Raw genomic sequence first — 26,851 nt, forward strand, 5'->3', positions numbered from 1 at the left:
ATGATGGACAAGATCAATGCCCAATGCCAGTTAGCCAGTTAGGAAATTCTAACTACTCTGTTCATTTTTGATTAACAATGTTAGGATTTTTGGGTCACGTATTCCTTTAAAAATTGCTCCTTCTATACCCTTTGCTCTACTAGGGCAGCTTATGCCCCTTAGCACACTGTGTTATCCTCGCGACAGCAGCATGTGCCATCCCTCTTGTCGCACATTCAATCCCTTGATGTGTGGAAATTGGCCCTCATACTGACAGGGTCTCTGGGCAGATCTACAAAGCAGAGGTGCTGATGGCATTGCCAGCTGTTGCGCAGCATGTCACTTCCTCTTCCAATCCTGAAATCAATCTTGCTGACCTCAAGAGCCTCTGCTAGTAATCACAGCGCAGAGCTAAATGCTTTGTAATGCGGTGTTAGCTGCCATGAAGATGTGGAAAAGGACCTGTGTTGCTTCAAATTGCATCCTTTATATATCAAAGTATGGTAATGAGGTATAGCAGAGAAGTAGAGTTTTTAAGATTTACTGAGAACATCTTCCCTTATTTTTTTTTTCCGTATCTGCCTTTTTCTCTACAATTCCTTCCAGCATTATATAAAATAAGCAGCACTTCTTGGAAAATGAAAGCACCATACTAAAAATAAATCACAAATAGCAACTTAAGTATCTACTTGTTATCGCTATTGCAAAAAAAAATACTTTGCTGTTATCTCAGCACTTTATCACCCTGCTTCCTGAATTTAGATGCTGAAATACTTGTAAATATAAACACTAGTTTTATTTTTTTAAGTCATGACCCTGATCAGGAGATTGCATGGGGAAGGGAAAAATGATACAGTTTTTTAGAAATATTTTGCTATTGTTTTAGCAGTTTTTTCTAGTATTTCTAAGGCTAGAGAACCATCAATACAAACAAAATTGACCTCATTTACAGGGGACAGTATGATCATGTCCAATTTGCCCCAAAATACAAGGCAATACAAATTCTTTCTAGAAATTTCCCTATTTTGATGATGGCAGTTTCTTGGCTTGGTAGGCATAATTAATATAATTGGTAATATAATTGCACTTGCATGCTGAAATTCTAGGTTTCTTTTTGAATCTCAATTTTTGCGTCAAACATGATAGCATCATTGCGTTTGGAACTTACAGTATATACTGTAACAGTACAATCACGATACTGTGGCACATGCGAGTGTATAGCGTATATATGTCATTATACCCTGTGTTTAATGTTTAATCAGGGTATAAGCTTGTCCTCTTTCCTTTACTCTTTTTTACTGTGTCCTCTTTTATGTGAAGATAATGAGATTAAGTGAATTATGAAACACACACATACGCACACACACAACATAGCTGGTATGGATAAAAATGAAAATGATGGTGAAACTCTGTTTAGTGAACTACGGGTGACAGTGACACGGATGCCTAGATCTGCCAGATTAACACAACAAAATCGATTCAATATACTAACAATATATGATTTTAGTGATACATGCAATGGGACTTGACAAAAGTCTACTGTATTTGCGATTATATGACATATTTTATTATATGTGTATTATATGTGTAGTTCATTTATTCATTAACCTTCAGTAAGCAATTTATCCTGGTCAGGGTCATGGTGGATCCAGAGTCTACCCCAGGAACACTGGGCATGAGGCAGGAATACAAAGGGGACCATGTACACTCATACACACATTCATACCTAGGGACAATTTAGAGTAGCTAATCCACCTACTGGTATGTTTCTGGGAGGTAAGAGGAAACCTGGAGAGTCCAGAAGAACCCCATGCAGACACTGGGAGAACATGGGAAACTCCACACAGACAGTAATCTGAGATCAGGATCAAACCGGAGACCCTGGAGCTGTGAGGTGGCAACACTACACACTACACACTGCACACTGCACCACTATGCCATCCTACAGGTGTAATATTATTCGAAAATATTTTTGGAAAGCAATTTGTTAGCACTGAACCAAGACTTTCAATGCAGGTGCACATTATACTGAGCTTGTATATTTTTTTTTCGCATGTTTAGATTCTTTCAAGCCCTCTGATGAATAATCTTGAGTTTCACTTGAGATTCTCGCTGCATATCGTGCTGTCAGACTCGTCCTACGCCGGGGTTTTGAGGAAGTCAGTCAGCCTGAAATAGCTGCAATGGGTTGAGTGGAACTCATTATGTAATTGAGGGCTTTATTTCAAAGATGGAGCTGCTTTGTATTCAAATATGCATCTCTAGCAGGATAAAAGCAATGGGCCTTGCACAGTTTTGATGCTTTTTTGATGGGGAGACAAAAAGCAGGAAACATTCAAGGGCCTTGCATTCTCTTGCGCAATTATCAGGATTGACAAGCAGGCATGAAATGATGTGAAACATGGTGTGGATCTTCATGTTGCTAGATTCTCATCATGTATTAGGTAGGGTGGAATGTAAAAGTTTGCATATGGTTTAGATAAAAAATTACAAAAAGAAAAGATAACATATACCAAAGAAATATCATTTATACCAACAAGACGATTTTTAATGTTTCACAGATGTTGCTTCATGTAACAAAAAACGGTTCAATTCTGTATCAGTAGTGTCCATGTGGGTTTCCTCTGGGTTCTCTGGTTTCCTCCGACCTCCCAAAAAAATGCTGGTGGATTGGCTATGCTAAATAGGTGTGAATGATTGTGGGAATGTGTGTGTGTGTGTGTGCATGGTCCCCTTCAATGGACTGGTGTTCCAATCAACATGTATTCCCGCCTCACGCCAATTGGTCCCAGGATAGGATCCGGATCCTCTCAATGGATCCTCTCCTCTCACCATCGCTCACCACCAAATAAATCCTTCTGGTATCTTTATTATTGGGCTCCTTATATTAGTTTATATCAGTTTACACCCATTGTTCATGATTAGATCAAACAATGTAACAACATGATTTAATAAACTTCATTTCCTGAATGATAGCCTTTTTCAAAAGGGTCTTTTTTGTACTTTTAAAAGTTCCAGTAATAAAAATGTGTACTTTATTAAAAAAAAATATGCATGTCCACATAGTGGTGTGTTAGACTGCTAACTATTCCTATTTCTAACACAACTTGTCACTACTGTGACAAAAGAGAGTTCATTTTCAAAACTAAATCTCATCAAGTACCCGAGGAGCAGCATGGGACAGGAGAGACCTTTTTTTGTAAGTGCCAGTGCCAAGAATTTGGACGTGAATGATATTGTGGATGATTTTGTTGAGCGCACGGGATGTTGACTGAACTTCATCTGAGTGCGTAGCATACCTCCAAGCCATATTCTGGAGAGCTACATGGCCAGAGAGAGGGTGGAGTTGAACTCCTGAAGAGCATCAACTTGACTGAGACATAATAATAGTAAGTAAATTATACTGGTATTTTTTGGTTATTGAGAATAATTTTTGTATAGGGAGGCAATAATTTAATTAATTTAATTTAATTTTAATTGAATTGAATTAGTTTGCATATGGATACTGAGGCCTTTTTTTTAAGAATGCAGAATTTTGGGGTTTTGTACATAATTGACGTTATATCTATCTAGTACCAAATAAATTGGGAACTGGGTATTGTTATATTGTCATATAGACTGCATATTGTCATATTCTGCATATTTTTTTTTTCCATATACACTAAAAGGTTATGACATACTAAATAGGTGTGTGTATATATATATATATATGTATATATATATATATATATATATATATATATATATATATATATATATATATATATATACGGGCATTTCCAGAATAACTCCTGTCATAGCAACAACTATGAACTATGAAATATTATGACCATCAATGAATTCTGAATATCAACTGTTCTCACCTCAGACACAATCAATCAGTAGCACCTTAGTCCAACTATATACAGAGTGAGCACTATGTACCGTACCTGTGCACTTTCTACTGGTGTCTTCTTTCTTGGAGGAGCTCATAAGCTTGCAGTTGAAGTTCTCCTCCCAGTATTCCGCAAACCACACGTTCCTTCTGTTGTTCTCCAGAGTACGGGATGTAAAATAGGCATCGAACCCTGAAACACACCATAGACAGGTGATTCCACGATTGGTCTGCCATCATTGGCCCACTGATATTACATTTAAAAATATGTATGGAGAGTAAAGTTAAAATACATTTTAAACAGAGGGAAAGTGTCCTTCACAGCAACGTGTGTGCATGTTTCAGATAAATAACTTAAAGTATTAATAAACCATCATTTTTGCCTGTCCCAGTTCACTATAACTACAAATCCTTGAAATATAATTATAAAAATATTTCAAAAATCATATTTTTGCATTAATGCATGAATCCATTTAACATTTTATGATTGAATGATCTTTTTTCCATGATTTATCCATTAGAAGTTATGAAAAAAATGTTAGTTTTAGTATCCAACAACTTGGACAACCCTGTTACCCTGAACTCATTCACCCATATCAAATATTTGGACTATTCCACAAGTTCAACAGGAAGTTGCCTGATTCAAATTTAACGAAGATCACGAGAAGAAGAAAATTCTCACATTTTTTCCCCTGTATTTTCAATGATATTGCAATGTTGACTAAAGACATCAACCATGTTACAAAAATACAGATTGAAAATAAATATATGTATATATTGTATGTTTTCTAATTCTATACAAAGAAATCCCTTAACCCTGTACTTTACACCTCATTTAAGAGCAAAATGCTACCTGTCATCAAAGAAACCTTGTAAAATGAGATTGTTGCCTAAGCTGCACATTTCAACACATTCTGAATACTTCAATGTATGTTTTCTTAGATTCAATGGTTTTAAAAAAAGGTACAAATATAGGGTTTCATAGGGTTAAAAGATACAAGGGCTAAATGGCACCACAGTTCCTCACCGATTCTATATTCTGACTATTCTGATTCAACATGTGAACTTTCTATAACCCCTGATGCAGCTGAACGAAAAGAATCGACACTTAAAAATAAAATAAAAATATGACAAGCAGATTGCTAATCCTCATTATGCTTCTGCTCAGGTTTGCTACAACATTCTACTGATTGCTTACTGTGCTTTGCATACTTTTAAATTTCTACGGTTGCTTACTCATTTGCATGTCAAATAAACCCATTAGCAAAAGTTTAAGCCTTCTAACTTTGTGACCGCACTTGTGTGACAGATAGCACTGCAGTATTATTACATCATCAAGAAGCTGAATCTTGTCTCTCATTAGTTGCGTCACTGTATTGTCTATCAGACCCAAACCACATTTTTTGCACCCAGCACATAAATTGCAAAGGCAGCAACCTCAGTCCCAGGTTGCTTCAGTTTTGGAAAATAAATGTGGGGGAATTCAAAGCTGATACGGATTATCAGCAACACTGCTGCAACAGCAGTGCCCAGAGCTCATCTCCAGCTTTAGTGAGGAAAAAAGTGTGAGCCTGACCCTGTGCTACAGACTCGGAGCTGCACAATACCAGCGCTTGGCGTATCTAGCACACCCACACAACGTGCCCCTAGCAGCTTCTGTTGAGGACATCAAACATCCCTTCCCTAGCAACCGCAAGGCCTGTATCACTGAGATGCCTAGGTTTCACCCACGCAGGGCAAATATTCAGTTACAAAAACAATCTACTCATTAAGAGACACTGTAAATGGCAATGTTTAGCCAGGTATTACTAGGGCAGTCCACACTTAACTCATTAAAATGACATTTTCTCTTTTACTCCTCATTGTAGGAGTGTTCCTTGGTCAAGTATCAAAAAAACAAGCAGTTGTATTTACTATACTTCATGAAAAATGGAGCATGAGAAGTGATGCACATTGGAAGAATGTGTACTCTTATGCCGTAATTTACTTTTGTACTGTAGGTTTGTGCATGCCAGGGGTTCTTAAACTTTTCATGGCCAGGTACTGCTTTAACCGTAAAGTAAATTCCACAGACTCCCTCTCTACATAATCCACTATATAATCCAATTCATATATTAGGTTCAATTAGATTCAAATGTGTGCAGTACTATTTTGCCTATTTATTGGAGGAATAGCGCTTTTTATTCCAGAACTTTCCAGCAACACATTAGGTCCAAAAGGTAGGTGTTTTTGAGTTACTGAAGTTTGGATTAAAACCGTTAAAAAATAATAATAATAAAATAAATAAATATAATATCTTTGATAATGGTGGGTTGTCATTGTCAGTACTGTAACAAAATAATAATTTAAAATTTATTTACATTGAGAAATAAATAAATAAATAAATAAATAAATAAAACCCACAGGGATCCCTGGAGGACTACCGGTTAGGCCATGGTGCTCTCACCGCTGCGGCCTGGGTTCGACTCCCAGCCAGCGAACATGACAGTGCACTCCCATTGCTGGTCCCAAGTCCAGATAAAATTGGGGAGGGTTGCATCAGGAAGGGCATCAAAACATAAAAACTGTGCCAAATCAAATATGCAGACCAATGATCCACTGTGGCATCCCATAACAGGAGCAGCCAAAAGAAGATGAACAACAACAACAAAATAAAACCTACCCTGCAAGCTAATTTACCAACAGCTTCTAGAAGAGTCTTTCACATGACTGAAATAGCTTGTCTTGTCCATTTTGCATGTTTGCTTCAATGAATATATAATTCGGGGCCTAAAATACAGGTCAGTGCAAACAGATGAATTTAAATCTGCAATTTGATTTCCCAGAGCTGAAAGTCACTTTGGGAATGCTGATATGTGCAAATTAATATGACCCAAGGGCAGTATTATAAGAATAATAATAATAATAAAACCCACTTTATTTATTTACTTGTTTATTTACTTATTCTCTCAAATTAATGAGAAATGTTCTGCAAACTATGACAGGTGTTGCAGCAGGGACGTTTACAGATGTTAGATATTCCTTTTTTCCATCCTGTTTGGATTAAAATAATTATAGTATCTCACTTGAGATTTTCCAAAGGAAATGTTGAGGTTTGGACTCTTTGGAAATGAAACAAAAACATATATTAAGAGTATCATTACTCTCATTTCAGCTCAAAACTGTGAGAGATGATAGTCAAAACTTGACTACAGGCAAAGCTGGATATGTTAGTGTTACTTTGGCTGTGTGTCAGGTGAGATCATAGGTTTAGACCTCAATTTTGCCTTCGGCTAATGAGCCATAAGCATGCTTACCCATTTGACCAAGTAATGCTGAACTCCTATGACATCTACATCCGATTAGAGTGATGATAAGCTGTGTGAAAGCCTAACACAGTTGTCTTTGTCAAGTGAAAGGCAGCTCGATGAAATGAGCTGTGATTTTCTCAGCATTTGTCTATTTACAGGCAGAAACAAGGTTTCAGATCCTGTTGACTCATTAGATTCATTCATTCACTGTAATTATGGGATTAACTGTTTAGCTTACAGCTCAGACAGACACTTAGAGAAGCTCCCATGCTTAGTTCTGAGCAGGGGTGGAAATATTGGGGAAAGAAATTGTTACAGTACTTGAATATGGTTCACTGTAACTACTTTTTTGAGTATATTTAAATCATATTACTTTTACTTGATTTGTTTTAAATAATACATTTAATGTTGCTACATTTATTTTTATCACATTAAAAATTAAAAGAAAATCACTTAACTTCAAAAGACTGTAATTAAAAGATAATAGGTGCAAATTTTAAATAATTCAATTTCTCATTATCCAGTAAGCAGAAACATGTACGGGTACGGCATTAGCTAGCTGAGTGCAATAGACTAGCTAGATCATCTTGATGTTTGGCAGTCATTGCCTGTTGTGTTAAATAGATCTAAGAGCTGCAAAAGTTTACAGGTAACACTCAGGATAATGGATAATTTCTAACCTGACTATGTAGCTAAAACATGCATGAATTAACATGAGCTAGCTAGCTAATCACTGACTCTAGCAAGCTACTGAAACCTCAACAGCATCTGACTAAGTTAGCAAGCTTAGCTAGCCCGCTAACATTTCCTTTCTTTATATACTGAAGTGATGTTCACTTCAGCATAGTTAACTTGGTTAGGGAAGTGAAGTGAATTGACTAAGTATGTGGCCCCATACTCGGAATTTGTGCTCTGCATTTAGCCCATCCAAGTGCGCACACGCACACAGTAGTGAACACAAACACACAAACACACCCACCCGGAGCAGTGGGCAGCCTTTTCTGCTGCGGCGCCAGGGGAGCAGTTGGGGGTTCGGTGCCTTGCTCAAGCGTCTCACCTCAGTCGTGGTATTGAGGGTGGGAGAGAGCGCTGGTCATTCACCCCCCCCACCTACAATCCCTGCCACACTTGAGATTCGAACCCACAACCTTCAAGTCCAACTCTCTATCCATTAGGCCACGACTGCCCCCTGTTAACATGTTGTGTCTAATGTAGACACGTAAAAAGTAATTTGTAAAAGTAATTACACGAGTGGAGTTTCACCAGATTTATTTACTCTTACTTGGTCACTACTTTTCTGTTGAACACTGTCTGTTCAAAGTCACATTTTTTGCAGAAAAGAGTGTTGTTTTTTGGATGTTTACAGTCACTGCTGCAGCTGTTCCACCGTTTGTGAAGCTCAGCAATTAACAGCCGAGTCTATATTTGGTCCGGTATGGCAGCCAAAAGTTGCCCTTGCCACTCAGCAATGACACTCACTTATAAATATTAACATTGTATCTAAAATAGGATCCTGACCCCATTTTATATTAGTGGAAATGCATGAGGGAGCAAGGTTTAGCCACATAGGCCCGGTTCAAAAAAAGTGATAGAAACGGCATATGAAAAAGATCCATCACTGCACGCTTTCCCGTTCATAATTTAGCATCTTAATGTAATTCCATGGCTTTGAAATGTAGTTGATTTTTTTTCCCTATAGAATGGCCCTTGAGTCAAGTGGCTCCTCACTAATAACAGGCTCTCTGAAATCTCTTATAAATGAAATTGTTAGCTGTCCAAATAAAAGCTCCAAGCACATAAAAGCTCCCTGGCAAGTAGAGTCCCCAAAAAGTTTGAAACAATAGCCTGACTCGTGATTTACATCCATCTGAGTCAATAAAAACACCTCTGTAAAGTGAGCTGCTGTCACACCAATGTGGCTTCATACTCCAGGAACTCCAATATCAAATCTTACCATTCTGTAAAAGCCTCAATGACACAGCCTGGTCCTGTCAATCCAGTTCACTCCATTAATTCAACAAATCTTTTCAGGTTTACTGCACTTATGAGGCCCTGGAACGCGTGTGTCATAAAATAAAACCCCAAGAGCAGCGTAACAGTCAGTTAAATCATAGGTCAAACAACATTGATCTACCATATAATATAACCCACTTCCCTTACCCAAGGTGTCTCCAGGTATCCTTAAATTAGATTTAATACATTTTAAGACGCTTTTTTCAAGGCCACTGACACCTACTACAGGTTGGTTACATCTGACTATGTATTAAAGTCTGCAATTTAAAGCTAAATTGTGTATCATTATTGAGTCAAGGGAGAACAGAATACTTTATAAGGTGCTGTGAATCATCTTGAAAATCCTAAAGCACAAAAGAAGTCTACTAGATGGTGACTGGCAGGAGTCACATCCAATCAAGAGATTTTTTTTTTTCTTCCTAAACGGGTATGGCATTTGTTTGTTTTCTAATTTGGTGTAAAGCTAGTGAATGACACCCAGTGTATCCTAGTTGTGGGTGTGTTTTATGAGTGATGTGCATTTTTGCATTTACAACCCGGGCAAGAGAAAGTCAATTGATACTTCTGCTTGTTTTTGGTGTGTGTAAGGCTAATGGCTAAAAGGTGTTTGTGTGGTTTTTTTTTTTTTCTTTACTTTATGCATTTAAGACTTGATTATATCACAAAACAGGAAGTCAGTTATAGCTTTTGCTTGCTTTGTTGTATTTATTTTATCTATAGATCTTTGTTTTATATCTTCTATCCTGTTTAGCTACTATACTGACATAAGTCTGATGGTGTTTTTGGTGTGTTTTTCTCTACTTTTCTTCACTTATCATGTCTCAATACTTGAGGCACATTTCACACAGCATTCTTTTAAATAGTATGCTAGTACACTATTGACAATGCTGTTTAGGCATCCTATTTAGTGTATAGAATGCAGTTTTGAATGCAGCCCTAAATTTCCATTGAATGTGTATTACTTGCAAGTACTTGCAAGAGTCAGACAAATTCTGACTAAGACTCAGTCTTCTGCAAGTAGCTCACATTTTTCTACCAGAGAGGGCAAAATTTCAAAATCTTAATGTAATTTTAAACAAAGATTTTTAACTATACACAGACCCCCTGTCCTAACCTGACTACAGTTAAGCATTATTAACATACAGATTAATTCATTTCTATTGAAACCCATATAGCAGATGGTTCTGGCTCCAACTATGGTTTAGGAAAATAATGCTGAGTTATGCCTATGGCAAGTGCATTGTGGGCCAAAAAATGGTCTAGCTGTAATCAGCCACATTTGAGTTTTTAATGCATTTGGAATCTGGGCTGAAAACAGCCTAAATCCATCCAACCATATCCATTTTTTAATTACGGCCTGGAAGTAGATGTACGTTCTAGTACATAACATGCCTAAGGTATTGTCTCATTAAGGTTGTTCTGGCAGCCGGATCTGGATGTGTTCATCAAAGGCATTCCATGGTGTTTTGTGGTCCAGATTAAAGTCTGGTTATGTCCCAGTGCGGGAAACATAGCCATTAAAACGTACAGAAAAATCTTTGTGCACCTGCATGATATCAGGGTAGCAGTGGGGGTTTACTGGCTAAGACTCCATACTAATGACCAAAAGGTTATGAGTTCAAATCCCAGGGTTGCCAGAAAAGTGGGGGTTCTTGTGCAAGACCCTTAATACTTAGTTTGACCTGTATTCTGTCTTACATTTAAGTCATTTTAATTCAAACCAACTTGAGATGGATTTCCCAAAAGCATCACTTGAAAGATCATCATTAAATGGTAGAGTGAGCATTTCAGTGAACACACTTTCTCTCTATCTCTCACTGTCTCTCTCTTTTTCAAGAACACGCTGGTTAAGAGTAGGAAAGCCAGAGCAACCTCGCACAAAATTTGTGCAACTGTTTCTCACTTCTTTTTTTTGTATTGCACATGAATGATGTTGTTTGAAAGGCTACAATGCTAAACCTGCCCGTAACAATCCCAATTCAAAGCTGTATGAGTTGAATTCTCATGAAAATCTTAAGACTGTGTTGAGTCAAACTGACAAAATCCAGCAAATTGCATCATTCCCTATCCAGCTAGTATACCATCCATGTATGAAACCTTATGTGACAAAGTCTGGGCTTAATGACTAATGACTAATCCTGCAATGACGTACCAGATTTTTAAAGAATAGCAACAAGCCACGTAATGCCATGACGTGATAGCCTGCACTAGGTGAAATGAGGCTCACAGCTTTAGGGGGAAAAGCAAAGCAAAGCAAACAAGCCATGAAAATGACCAGCACTCATGTGCATAGACATCACTTTGGATCTCCGTCTCCTTCAACACACTAATGGCTAATTCTTGCAAAGCAAGCTCATAACAGATAGAAACAGGAACATCACATCTTTAGATTGAACATGCTGAAGAAGTAATCGGAGCAATGCTGATTAGGAAACACACGATGATTAACAGTGGGCGTGTTGCTTGTGCAATTTCACAGAGGAATCCTTTAAAAACAAATAAGACATTAAAATAAGGACAGTAAAATATTTTGATTAATGTTACTCTGATGAGGGGGAGAAGGATTTCAAGTCGAACGGCCTCCTGGGTAATATATTGCTGTCATTAAAACATTGCTGTCATTTCTCTCAGTCTCCTGACTCAAATATTATGTACTACACAAAACCCTACCTGTTTCCCATTCATACACCCAGACTCAGAACTCCTATATAATTTGAAATAAGTTTTACTAGATGTTTTGCTGACCTGGACAGGATTTTTCTTAGATGCATTTTTTTAGATGTATAATTAAGCAATTAATTACAGCAGTAATGTAGCTAGAGGTGAGCTCATGGCACTAAGTGAGAAAGTATGAAAGAAAATGAATAACACCTAGGAAATTTAACACAAAGAAAAATGTTTTAGGAGATGAATTATTAAAGCATTGGTCAATTAATTATTTATTTTCAGCAAAAATATATTTCATTGAACTTTTGTAAGAGCAAAAACTACATAGCTTAGGGGAGTCACAATGCAGTAGTTTGGATTAAACTTAAGATATACAGTATTGCATTGGTCTGCATCATACTATGGCATTATGTATACTGTGGCATCCAACATTTATTGACCTTTTTAGTTCAAACTTCTTACCCGCAATGCTATTTGACTACCTGCTGATAGTAGCGCCAGAGCGATTCAGCCTTCACCTCTTCTCTATCTAAAGAGAGTGATGCAGCAGACCTTTAGTCTGTCCAGCTCATTTTCCTCCGTTAAATTTCATGCTTTCTGAGTCCAAAATTTGATATCTCCACTACTTTCACACTACATTTCTCATTATTAGAATGTTGAATATTGCTAGAAAATGGTGCTTTTGTTTTTAGCAGCTAACAGCATGTGCATGTGTGTGTGTTTCTATAAATCGCTGTTCGTATGCACAAACTGTGCATATGAAAAATTGCAATAACAATTCCAGAGCTCTCGCTGTCCAAAAAGCCATCTATGACAACACACGATAAGCGCCAAAACAAACAGACCCAGCTGGAGGTCACTGAGGAATACCGAGTCCCTGCTGCTACTTTAATGTCCAGATTAAAACTGATGACTGAAATGCTACATTATTAGGCTGAAAAGAAACAATTTGTGCTCAATTTGAACCAATTATGAGCCTGGACACATAAGTCAAAACCCCAATGGTGCCAATAAATGGTCAAGCACCAGTAGGTGCGAAGTTGTTCTTGTCTCTATGTATATATGTATGCAGGTATGTATGTATTTATTTATTTGTTGGGGGGAGGGGGGTCAAATGGAGCTCTTCTTCATGAGTTTCACATGTTTTACTTCCCCATCTTTCTATGAGAATGATGCATTTACGTTCCTCTTGAGACTCACCACCAAGGCTACACCTGTGCCTTGTCTGGCTGAAGCAGAGAGGACTGAGCCAAAGGTTTTAGCCCACAGAACTGGAGTGTAAGTGGATCCCAACCATTTACTCAGTTATTTTACTGAGTAAAGGATTTCAAATTGTAAACAGTATTCTTTCAAAGCTGGCCAGAAGCAGATTAGATATTGGCATGAAATACGATTCAGTTCACTTTGATATAGTTATACAGTAAAGCAATGCTGTGTAAGGGGTATTTTTTATTTGTTTTTCAGAATTTCACCAACTGTATTTTATAGTTTAAGTCTTGGTATACATGTAAATGTGTTTTTTGGTGGAAATAAAAATCAATGGTGTGCCTCTAGTTTACGCTTTATCTACAAAATAAAGCATATTCATTGAAAACCTGTTACAACGTACAGCCTAAATATAGCTCAGCCACTTTAGCAGAAAGCTCAAAAATTTCCATCTGTTGACATTAGCTAGTGAGGTTATTGAATTATTGTCTAATTAAGGTGTCTATAATGACCTAATGACCTTTAATTTAAATCAGTTACACACTCTCAAGTGGTTTGAGAGATCAAATTAAGTCATTGGAAGTAGAAAATATTGAAAATGTTGCCCTTTCATAGAGCTGTGAAGAGAGAAAAAAATGTCACAAAGTGTTTAGGGATACAGACACAAAGACACCATGAAAAAGTGAAAGAAAAAAAAAATGAAAAAGCAAAGAAGTTCACAACAAACAAAAGGAAAAAACTTTGTTTCACTATTAATATCATTAAAAAAGACTATCTGTTCTATCTATTTATGTTACTTTGGACTAACTTAGGTAGGAATTTTCTATAATATGGCCCTGGTGATGTAACATGGTGGGTTGTAGAGATGAGCATCATGATTGGTTCTCATGCTCCAGAATCTCTTCCTGATTCCCTGACTGTTTGTCAGCTTGGTCTACTCGGCTCTTCCAGAGAATGCTATGCGTCCTGACAGGCTGCCAGCCAGACTTCAGCATGAGTTAGCTAACTGGGGAATGAGCAGCCATTGTAGTCCTACACCACCTCACTTAACACCATGCCTCTTAGCTCTGTAATGGAGCAGGCATCAAAAGAGCTGCTAAAAATAGGAGCGGGGAGTGTTAAAAATTTATAGCTAACATGCAAAGCCTGGATTTCTGTGCTTGAACCATTTGAACAATATGTTGTTATGATAGTGAAGTTATGTTAATGTTTTACAATGTGAAAATATGTTGTAAGCCCTGGAAGAAACAGAATTGTGTCTGCCTCCATGCACAAAGTAGAGCAAACCCATTAACTCTGCATTACACACAAAGCCCGTGAAAGGAAAATGCAGGCACTTTCAATGAGATGACGTCATTTTCCCAAATTGTTTGTTCACTCTGTTGGGATACACAGACTGTGCATCAGTGCACAAGCTGTTGCGTAGTCTCTTCAGCATCAGATCAAAGGATGATGTGCTTCTCACTGGTTTGAAGAAACCCTCCAGATGCAGAAGGGTGTTACGCAGAGGAAGAAGCAAGTAAATGAGCTTACCACATGAGGTCTGCTCAGACATTATCATTTGCAAGTAATCTGGTTTTGAGAGGGGGTGCCCAAGTAAACATTCATTTTGATAAATCCCATTTCATCTTTAACAGCTTTATTCTTCAGCTTTATCCTGGTCAGGCTCAGTGTGGATCCAGAGCCTATCCCAGTAACACTGGGATTGAGCCTGGAATACACCCTGAATGGGACACTAGTCCATCGCATACCACCATGAACATACATTCACATGTTCATTCACAACTAGGGGCAATTTTGCCTAGCAAGTCCACTTCCTGCATGAACCAGGGACTCTGGAGTTAGGAAAAGGTATTGCTACCCACTTCACCACCATGCTGCCATAAGCCCCAGATTGTACATGCATATAATGCACGGATTTGTATATATGCACCACTGGTAATTAATGGCCCAAGTGCTGCTTCTATTAAAAGAATAAACTGATTATCCAAGAAAACTGATTACAGAAAATCCACTAGTTTATTCCAAACATCAGATTTGTCCGCTCTGTCACTGTTATACCACAAAGATAACCACAGTTGCACTATCACGGTGTGGCTCAAGGTGACACATTTCTAGCTGCTATTCAACTGAATCTTGTGCTAATGTTATTGTTTGTTCTCAAACATCTATTTCACTGGGCAAGATCCAGCCTTAAATGTAACATTTTCTTTTTTCACTCTCTCTTTCAGAACACTCTGTCAGTATTGAGAAAGGCATGGCTGAAAAAAGTCCACGTTAGTGCACTTATCAGCACATGGCAAGCAGACCCGAGCCACAAGCAGAGAGATGTTATCACTACAAAAAGTGCCATGATATATCACATGACATAAAGCAGTACTGGAAAAAGGGTCAGTCACAGCAAGGTCTTTTATCCTTTATGGCTGGCTTGTTGGATAGCAATACCTGCACAAGTCATTCAGACTACAGTGTTTGCCTGAAAGCAAAATAACTGATAGGGATTTTAAGGAAAGCTTGAAACAGCTATAAATTCAAAGTCAGTTTCAAAGCCCTTTTATCAATAACAACCGGGTAACAGTCAATCAACCAGCTGCCCAGTCTATGCAAAAGATTTTTGCAGAAAATTTAAGTAGCTTTTCTCTTTTCACAGAACCCATCTCTCAGTTGTAACTTATTACACCCTCTCCTTTCCAAGGCATCATTCCCATAAACCATTGATCAGTATCTGCCCCTGCACAAGAGGATCACAACAAAACATCAGTAAAGGCTGTTTATTTATTAACCACTCATGGCACTCATGGTCTGGTTGAAATATCAGGCGGAGAGATTTTTTAGGCCAGGCATGTTAAATTAAAGTTCAGGTCTCAGTCTTGGCATGCTTAAGAGAGTTGAGCAAACGAGTTTGGCAGTTTTGAGCATGCCAATGTTCCCTTTGGATTCAATGCTGCACCAGGGATTGGCATGTTTCTGTTCCAGTCTGGAATGTGACACAGTTTTGTGACCACCAGGGAAATAATATGCCATTCCTAGCCCATGTGTCTGTCCAGTATGACTAACTGTACTGATGGAGGCAGGAGAGCCAGATCCATGAGGAACCATCAAGTTATCAATGCTATATAATGATTTAATCACCTCTACACAATATTACACTGTCACAATGTCCAGTGATATTTACTCTGATCTACCAAACCTGCAATTTAAATCTATTCCTAGTACGAGGTATCCACCATCCAGTTGTTTTTGTGTTTGCCGCTGCCAACAAGCAGTTCCTGACTACACAGCTGGTAATATTATCACACCCTGAAATGGTAGAAATGCTTATTTTCCTGTGTTTCTTGGGCTATCATTTCTAGATGATCAAATCCAAATGATTAAATCCAGATTTTTTTAATGATAAATCATAAAGCAGGGAAAAAGCAATATTGCACAAAATCTAGATGGACTGTTTTCTGGATTCTTCTCAAACCAGCCATACTAAAACCCAGACAACCTCTATGATATCAGTGTTGGAATAGCAAATTCAGATTCTTAAGCATGTCAGTGCTTCTCTGTTGTGCAACTGAGAATATACCATGCAGTCTGTATTTGTGGACATTGATCAAGACCTTCGAAACCTCTGCATGGATGCTATGAAGACAGCAAAATGATTTCATTAACCTTTGACTCAAATATCACTGCATTACAAACGTGGGTTTTATTTCAGACAGTACAAAGCTTTTCAGTAACACAGATTTTTCTTCATAGTTCAGATTATATATATATATATATATATATATTATATATATATATATATATATTATATATATAACTTGTTTTTTAAATTTCCCTGCAGAAGTAAAGTATCAACTGTCATAGTTCTTATGGGATTTGGAAGAACATAACAGAATAATCATACCCGCTATAGTGGCTCGTTTCGGTAGGATGGTGATGGCTCCCACTGCTGCGTCCTCAAGGCCATGAATTGGGCTGTTCTTCGCCCCCCAGCTGTCGGACCCAATCCACAAGAAGTGCCCCACTTGGTCAGCTCTTTTACTGGCATTAAGAATCTCCCTGCAAGAATATCCACACAGTCAGTAGAATGGTGTAGAGGCCCATTATGGGTATTTGGAGTGTCAGATAGCATAAAGAATATTGTTCTCCACAAAAACATAACATGCATTTCAGTCAGAGATATTGATATGCATAATTCATAGTGCAACTCTAAACTTTTGTAGTCTGCAAACTAGTTTGACATATTGTCTGTTTACAAGATTCAGAGTTTGGTCTGAGACTATAAAATCAGTCAGACTATTCCATTTCTCTGTAAGGAGATTGTAGTGAGGTTGCAAGTAAACAATGGCTTACCGAATGTCTTCATCATAAGCAAACATAATCACTGCTCGTGCCTGACGGGTATCAAGAAGCATCCGAATAATCTTGTCAAAATCAGCTTGTTTGCGGTCGTGTGGAATTTTCAGGGACTGGGCAATGCATATTCCACCTAGACAGAAAAGAAAGGTCTGTTCAGTGAGGGCACTTAAGCCTTGGAATTTGAATATTGTTTTCAGTAAATTTTGCATCATTTATCAATGATTATACAAGTCTCGAGGGTACATAATATTAACGAGACAATACAGCTGCTTCATTATAAAAGCAAAGCCAACAGATCAAGATCTTAAGCCATAAAATGAGTAAGTGTATATGGCTCTGATGCTTGAAACCCATCTTTAGCAGCATGGAGGATAGTATGCAATAAGTGACAAATATTTGGTTTACTACACAACCATGTGACAGTAGAATTCACTAGTGGACTCTTCATTTCTATGCAGTTGTGAATATTTTCACAGAAATGAAGAGTCCACAACTGAATTCTACCATAGCATGGCAACTATGTGACAGAGAAAGACCAATGCAAAGAACAGCCATCTTTGCCCCTTAATTTGGAAACAAGAGGTCAGTATAAATTATCATTCATTAACATTCAAACATAAAAGTATCTCTTTTATTGGAAACAATGATGAATATTCTAACATTTGAGGTGTTAATAGCACCTGGGTGAAAATAGCATTAGCCACACTGTTCAGTTAGTTGCACCATAAAGAATAAAAACGAATAAACAAATATATATATATATATATATATATATATATATATATATATATATATATATATATATATATATATATATAAAATAAATAAACCACCACTAAGCGTTTCACCCTTTCGACTTGACATATCGATTGATTAGCATAAAATATTTTCATTTTATTAACACAATATAATAGCTTAGTAGCATTATCTAAACTAGCCAGCTACACAGAGCTGGTCAAAATTTAATGTTCTTACTAGTTAGCTTAGGTTAACTTTAGAGCAGTAGATATTAGTATGTTAATATAGTAGTTGGTTGTAGTTAGCAATGTTTGCAAGCAAGCTAATGTTAGATTGTTATTTTATTTTGTAATTAAAAGTCATTAGCCAAGTTCACTACCAGGCTAGCTGACATTGGGTAACATTAAACTTGTAACAGCTAAATTGGGAGAAATGGTGCACATTCCTTTTTTCTCCCCTGAGTGCCAATAACCTCTAGCATCAGAGGAGGTTTCTGCCATTTTGTTGGCTTCATTGTGTTTTGTCCCGTGGCTTGCAGAATTGATGGGATCAACAGTCACCTCAAGTCTTCTTCTATCAAGAGATAATAAACCAGGACTGTGTTTGATTCTCAGCCTTTGAGTTAGTCTTTTAATGTTAAATACTACTTTGCTTAATTACTGCTGCACTTTGATTGTCATTGATTCTGAATCACCCAGCTGTTTTATATGACTCCAAGCACTGGTATCTGGCACATGAAAATTTTAGCTTCTGTCGCAGCAGTAGCACTTTTTTTACAAGCATGGACTCAGAAAATTGGAAATGCAATAAAGCAAAATGCATAAAATAAGTCAAGCCAAAAGTTTGGCCTGGCTCCTGCAGCATCTTGGCTGTTTGGAGGAGTTTGGCAGCACTCCCACACAGACTTCCCAGCTAAAGTCTTCATTTTACACGCTCACGTTCCCATCACTCCAAATATTCATGCAGGAACTTCATTCTGCTCCAGGAATTATATAGAATGGAAAGAGATCCCATGCTTATTGGTCTTTTTTTTTTTTTTTTTGGAAGCGAGTGGGTGTCAATCCATGCCTTTGTAATCCAAATACAACAAAGCTGTTGCAGCGGAAATGGAGGGGAAATTATGGAAAGTCAGATTGAAGAATCACTAGAAGACTGATGTAGAATTAACTGAAATGATTTAATAACTGCTCTATAGATCTATAGAAAGCTTGATGTATTACTGGAAAGGAAGCGCAGAGGTAGTAGCAGAGATCAGATAGTGTGGAGTTAGACTAGTAGATTGTAAGTACAGGAAGTAATATTAAAACAATCAGGCTACCATGAAAGGATCTTCCAAAGATGCAGGTATACAAAAAAATATCATGGGGTACCAATCATGTTTAAAGACATGGCAGGTCTTAGGGTCACCGCTTGACATCACATTAGCCTTATTGCTCTGAAAAAAAGACACAAATGTGAGGAATTCAATCCCTTCAAACCCCACTATGATTAAATTGATCTGTCAAGTAATGTTAACCGGCCAATTATATTCTTCCTGAAGCATGTCAGACAGTACAGTGCTTGACTAAATTGACGTCGACAGGCCCTGCAGATAGCAATTATAATTAATCCTGCAATGCTTCTGAATTCTTCCCATGACTCCCACTCGCAAAGCATTGCACCTTGACAACATATGAAAAGGTGAGTCATTAAAGCAAATCGAGTGTCATTATCCACACAGGTGTGCAGAAAATAGACTAAACTGATTCTTTTTGTTGCAAGTTTTATGCTTAGAAACAGTACAAAAGGTAACGAAGTTCCTATGAACTAAAAACTATCAGTAACTTTGAATTTAAGGGTGGTGTTCATGGGGCTACCTAAGCACTAAAAAAAGACAAACATACAGTACATAAACACTTATTCCAACATGCCAGCTGTCTCAAAAACTGTTTTTGTAAATTTTGATGCTAACACCTGAGGCAACTGACTCGTTCCGTACTGACGTACATTATAAATTATAACAACTGACTTTGTACCTCAGTGTACTACTAGTATGTCAAAATTGCATGATGTTGATGTATCATGTCAAAAATGAAAAACCAAAACTCAAATATTCCTCTCTTTTTTCTCCCTCTCATGAAGCTAATAAGTTAAAAAAAAAAAAAAATAGAGCTTTTCATATTACAGATAAACCGCCAAGCAAAAAAACCCTCTGTCCTGAAAACTTCCCTGTGTCGGAAAACCTAAGATTAGAACTTTTACCTATGATTGTTACACAGCTCTGACACTGGAGACTAAAAAATGGTATATAAACATCTTCATTTCAATGATTGCACAATTTTTTAAATTTATGATCTTACACCATGCAAGTCTCTGTATATGTTCCTAGTATAGAAAAGATAACATATTAGAATATCTGTCCAATCAGAATCGAGCATTTAAAAACACTAAGTGTTAAAAAATCCTAAAAAAAAACTGCTTTGACTTTAGAGTGATATGTAACTGCTAATCATTGTTATGCTGTTAAAACTTCCCGTTGTGTTAAAAAGAAGTTTTTTTTTAATGCTCATGATCTTCTTCTTCTTTTATTAATTAAGCTTACTTTTCAAGCTATGACACTGTAACATTATAACCATTATGACCCTTACATCCCATAAATAAACGGACCTTGTCATGGTAGAACTACACTACCCATCAGCCCCTGCATGTCACATGATCTGGTCACAGGTTCCTTAATCACACTCACCTGTGTCTCATTGTGTCTCATTATGCCTTGTTAGCACCACTATTTAAGTTCTAGTTTTTCTGTCTCACTGGCACACTTTTGTGGTGGTTACTGTTTGTTGTTGAGTGTGCTGTGTTCTCACTTGTAGCCTGTATGGTTCTTGCCTCATAGCCATAGTTCATGTTAATGGTTCTTGTTTTTGCTTGTTTGCACAAAAAATTATCTGCACTTGCATCTGCCTCCTACTAATTTCTGACAGACCTACAAAGCCAGGTTTAAAGTCTTTCTAAAATACAGTACATCAACCAGGAAAGTGTCACATCTCAACCCTATATAAACATATAATCTGTCACTTGACTCAGAGGTTATATCAACTTGACACTGAATTTGAAGAAAGCAGTCTTGGACAGCTGTTGTCCTCTTATAAGAAGAAGCATTTAAAAATATTTAAGTAGGTTTATGTTAATTGTCATGAAGGATTTATGTAGGAATCATGTATCCCTATGAAAACTACCCTTATGTATCCTCAGTAGTAAAACCCATACAGACTCTTACATGATATCATTTTTTATTGAAAGACTTTTTTAAAAAAAAAAAGGTTCCCAGGTTTTTTTCCCCTCCTCATGAATTGTTGTGTATTGTAATCTTGATAACAATTCAGCCAGCAGGGCCTCAGATTCAAAACTGAAACATAATTTGTAATACAAGCACATGCACTGAATTAATCTGAAGCTCCTTTGATACGAGAATGAAAGCCATATCCAGTCTTTAGACACTTTCACGGCTATCAATTTCCTCTACATAAGAACGTGACCCGACAAAGTTAAAAGCTTTGGAAACAGCCGTGCGATATTTTACAGGGCCATTACCCCCTATTTATCTCCTTAATGCAGGGTGTCCACTAAGGGTTCTGGCTATTCCTAGCAAGTGTAGTGACTTGTCCTGGATTTAATTCCAAGTCTTGCACTGTGAGATGACCACAATGATCCTGTGTTTTAATCCTAAAATAACAATAATGATTTGCTTCCTTTTCAAAAACTCAATCCTCTAATAAAAAGATGAAGCATTGACAATGGCTTGTAAAAGTATTCACTCTACTTGAATTTTCCACATTTGGTAAGGGAAATGAAATGGACTTATTTGGGATTTTATATCATGAATCTGCTCAAAACAGCCCATAATATTGCAGTGGAGGAAAAAAAAATCTATATAGTTAGCAAAATGATTTACAAATTTAAAAAAAAGTAGTAAAAGTTCCTATGATTGCATAAGTATTCACCCCTTTTGCTTTGAAACCCATTAGTTCATTCTGGTGCAAGCAGTTACCATCAGAAGTCACCTGTTCATGGAAGGCCCAAGAGACAAAACCAAACAAATCCAGGACAGTGTTCTGGAAAAGTGTCAATCATTTAGTTACATTTAGTTAGGATTTAGTTTTGCAAACTTTGCAGATCATCAAACATGCAGAATGCCTTTAAATCTATTATTAAAAATTGGAAAGAATGTATGTCTAGAGGAGGCCATCCACCGAAAGTGACCAGCTAAAGATGGGATTAGTCAGAGATGCAATATTATGGGTTATTTCGTGTAGATTCAAGACATATAATCTCAGTTAAGTCCATTCCAGTTGCTGCAATATTACAAAATGTGGAAAAGTTCAAGGGGGTGAATACTTATGCAAGCCCCTGTCGATGTTTATTATTTTGTATACGGGCCAGATGATCATTAAGTCTCAAAACAACATCTTTTTGAAGCCCTGTCGTCTGCTGGTGTGAAAAATGTGCTTGAATATGGATATAGAAAGTCATCAGATTTATGACAGTTCTTGAAGAAAACTGACAAATGTTGTTAGTGTCATTGTTAAAGAATATGTTTTGATAGGAATGTAAAGAAAGAGAAAAAAATGACTGTAAGAAGAAGAAAAAAAGCACTAAAGCAAAGTCTGATTAATGGCAAGGCTAAAGTGCTTGTCACTTGCACACCATTGTGTATTTGTCATATCAGGGTCAGCCATGTGTAAACAGCTTTAGTCTACGAAAGGTTGCTGCCATGCACTCTTCTGGGAAAAATAACCGATGGGCTTAATTCAATCCAGCGCTTAGAACAAGCAAAACAGTTTTGCTGGAACACAGTGAGACGTGACTGATCGAGAGACTCAAAATAACTTATGGCAATAATCATTAGATCTTAGAACTTAGCTTAAGTGCTTTGTGTCATTGCTATTTCCTGATTTATTACTATTCGGCATCCAATGATATGAAAAACGGTGCAGTCTAATGTACTTCCTTCAAGCTTTACATAGATTGACGCACACATAAAGACCGCGGCTGATAACTCACCATTTGACCGTTTATCTAAATGAGACAGACTCGGCTGCTTCGTAAATGCTATCTCTTCCGTGCAAAGCAATTCACAGATTGTCAAGATTATCCTACCAAAAGAGATGAGTAGTTGATGGAATGGAAATGGAATATACCGTAATTCCAACTTATGAAATTGCAATATTTGCATTTTCCCGTTAATAAAATCAGCCCATTTCGCGTAACCACAGATCTGAGGGCAGCATGGCGCAGTAATGTGAATCCTGTCTGCCAAAGCTTGCTCTATTTCTTTTTCCGCTTTAATGTGACCTCAAACTCTCATATAGAAAAGAGTCAAGCAGGATTTAATATATAATTATGGAGTGCCTCCTAATTGGTCCTGTAGAGGCTGTTGATGTATCGACTTCCCATCACCGGGCTTCGGGAGTGATCAGAGGCACTCAGTGAAATAAATGTTTGAAATCCGAAGCGCTTTCCGTTATTATGGAGGTAATTTATGCTTCAGGATTGCAGAGAGCTCACCACATGCTAATGAAAACGCAGAATGAAGAGAAGGAAGATGCATCTCCATGACATTCAGCTTTGCTATTTCAGTACATGAAGAAACAATATTATTCTGATAATTCTCAAAAAAAAAAAAAATCCACATCAATTAGGTTCAATAAATTGTAATAAAATTAGGGATAAAAGAAGGCAGCTGAGTTGAGTTTCACTGAAAAGACCTTTCCATAAAAGACAATCTTTCACATATATTCTTTTCAAATCACGAATAATATAGCAATTTTAGGCAGATTGTGTACAGAGAGGTGACAAATTATTGGAAAAACCAATATTAAATTTCTTAGTAAGGTGGTGGGTCCACTAGAACATCTTCAGTGTCCCCTGACATTGATTCCATAAGTCTCTGGAACTCTACTAAAAGATATTCCATCAGTTGGTGTAAATGGGGCTGTGGTCATCCTGCAAGTGACCACTCCTATCAGGATAGAAATGTTTTATAATAGGATGAAGGTGATTAGTCAGAAGAACTTTGTATTGATTTGCCGTTCCCTCTAAGTGGACTTGTCTAATTCAGAAGTCAATTTTTTTGACCTTTCTTCTTTCTGGCAGAGGTAGTTGGACAAGCTTGAGCTAAGGCTTTTCAAGTATGGAGGTACTAATGAGACACTGAGTATCAGTATATAGGCTGATACTAATCTGAATTACTGGCTAGATCAGATTTGACATTTTTCAAACCAATATAACATATTTTACACTGTTAATGTGCGTGATGTTGACTGACACAACATAGATTTTGCATTTAAACACAGGACCCAAATGATCTTAAAACATACCACCATGATGCCTCTGATTTTTCTCATAACTATGGAATAGAAGCATTTTAGAGTGAGAGTCTGGCACACCTTTTGGCATAACCTCTGATGACACAGAGGTGCACAAGATCAGGAGCTAAGACGTGGCTTTTGGGCTTGCACAAGATCAGGAGCTAAGATGTGGCTTTTGGGCTTTTTCTTCAAAAATGCCTAGTCTGTCCTCCCATACTGTATCATGTTCTGGTAAAAAGCTGCCCCTCCTGAAGCCTCTTCAGGATGCCATATACAGAATATAGAAGGTTATACAGAAGGAACTGGGCAGGCATCATAATAAAGAGCCAGAGTTATTACCTTGCTCGGCACCTCGCCTACTGACAGCTGCCCAAGGGTGAACCAGCCAAATTTATCTGCATTATCTGTGACAAAACATTGATCTAGGCAATCATTTTTAGGTTAATCTATGGCTATTCCAGGGCCTGGCACAATGGGCTGAGATACAGCTTAGTTCCCATGTCTCTAAATCTAAAAATTACACATGCTATGTCAAGACGTACAAGGTCAGCCCTGAGAAACGAGCCCTGACTTGTCAGGCTTGAGCGATCTCAATGGCTGCTGAAACGAAGTCACTGTTCCAAGGATGTAATTAAAATGGCAGGCCTGTTCTGCATGCAGCTCAGATAGTGTTGCTCTCTTTCAGATTTCAAAATCTAGCACCCTGAAAGCCATTAAGTTAGCTTGCACAAGAACATGCAACATACAATATGTAGTACAATGCTAAACACTGAGGCATATGCTTAGAGGAATACATAATATCGCAGGCATATAACATACAGCTTTATAAAAGCGTGACAAAACTAGTAAGTCATAGTGAGTTTAACACAAAGGCAACAGAATTTTTACAACACATCAAAATAGCAGATTAAAAGCATGATAAAATAGTTATTTCCAATGAACACATTATGATTTCAAGACTTTTTGATTTTTATCTCATGGTTTCATTATGTTAATTGTTAGTGAACTCTATAAAAGAAATAAAATTCAAAATAGGATGTGCTGGATCAAGTGCTATTTTAAGCTTCCAAATAATGAGAGTGGAAGCCATATTGTTAAATAAAATCAAATTTGCACTGATTGTGATAATTACTTCTTGGACTATTGTAGCAACATCTTGGCAGTATAGTAGAATCCTGTTAGGATTTTTTTTTTTCTTCAATGCTTGCCATTTTTCTCATTCATATATCATGTTCATCTTTTTATTTTTCATTTTTTAAAATGTTTTATTTATTTTATTTTGCATTTTTAAATCTTGCTTTTATGCTACATCATATGTCGGACAACAAAGATAAAAAAAAAAAAAAGTATTTCCTTCTTGAGTCCACATTTTCTATCTTTGATTTTTTCGACCTTAAAGGCAAGTGCTTGTGTTTACCACCAAGATCACCACTTTTACTGTAAAACCCCAAAAATCAGGCAATCTTGGAGACATGATCTACAAACAGGTCATTTGGATAACATCCATGGTGCACCCAGATAATCGACTCAAGCAGGTGCTTAACCCATCTCTGAATACACATAACTTTCCCTGTGTCTATGTTGCTGACCTTGAATACAGCCCACTGAGCATAATAAATGAACTCAGTGGTGGGAATATGGACTTTATTTTAGCAGCATACAGTATATGATCTGGTTATGTCACCATGCTTAATAGAAAAGCAGGTGAACATGCTGCAATTTGTGACCTGCTGAAAATATGAGCAAATCAATCAAACTAAAATGTTCAGAGTGTTTACTAAATGTTATGTATAAAAAGCTGATATTTTCCTTAAAATGGCCCTACATACAAAGTAAACATTGCTACCCAACCTTCAGTTTCCTGCCTATTCAGAAGTGTGTGGGCGACTTGAGTCGCATTATGATATTGCTTTCTCCACAGCTGTTTAAATTACTGACGACAGTAGTGGAAAAGCTGACAGTAATGACAAGTTGGAATGTTTTCTCAAAATGTGTGTTTGTACTGTGTAAAATCAGTACTGTTACTAACCTAAGGCTTAGAAAGCTGCTCTATATCAATGTTGGACGTTTACAAAGAGATAACCATGATTAACACTGTTTGGAATATTCACATTGCCAAATGTTAAAAAAAATAAACAAACAACATTTGAATAATGTAAATATTTAAATTAAAGTTCAGTATTGAATGAATATCAACAGAGTAAAAATTTTAAACTTTTAAAAATTTTAAAATGGGGAAAAATGCAATTGTGAATTGTGAGTTACTATTACTACTTTGATCTCAAAGTGCTTTATTTCTTATACCACTGCAATCTGTCAATGATTATATATTTTTTATTAATTAATTAATTAATTACATGACATATTTTCTATCCATTTAATGT

At 37.1% G+C, this 26,851-nt stretch overlaps 1 protein-coding gene across 1 annotated transcript in view; it reads right to left on the minus strand.

The window, feature by feature from the left end:
• Positions 1-26,851, minus strand: part of LOC113538091 (metabotropic glutamate receptor 7) — a 213,846-nt gene that overhangs the window by 80,236 nt on the left and 106,759 nt on the right. Inside the window, exons 3-5 of the mRNA XM_026932924.3 lie at positions 17,374-17,509; positions 16,925-17,079; positions 3,909-4,046 (exon numbers count right to left, since the gene is read on the minus strand). Coding sequence (XP_026788725.2) covers positions 3,909-4,046; positions 16,925-17,079; positions 17,374-17,509 — 429 coding nt within the window. The remainder of the gene's footprint in view (positions 1-3,908; positions 4,047-16,924; positions 17,080-17,373; positions 17,510-26,851) is intronic.

Source organism: Pangasianodon hypophthalmus, chromosome 20, assembly GCF_027358585.1.
Source record: "Pangasianodon hypophthalmus isolate fPanHyp1 chromosome 20, fPanHyp1.pri, whole genome shotgun sequence".
Classification (NCBI taxonomy): domain Eukaryota; kingdom Metazoa; phylum Chordata; class Actinopteri; order Siluriformes; family Pangasiidae; genus Pangasianodon; species Pangasianodon hypophthalmus.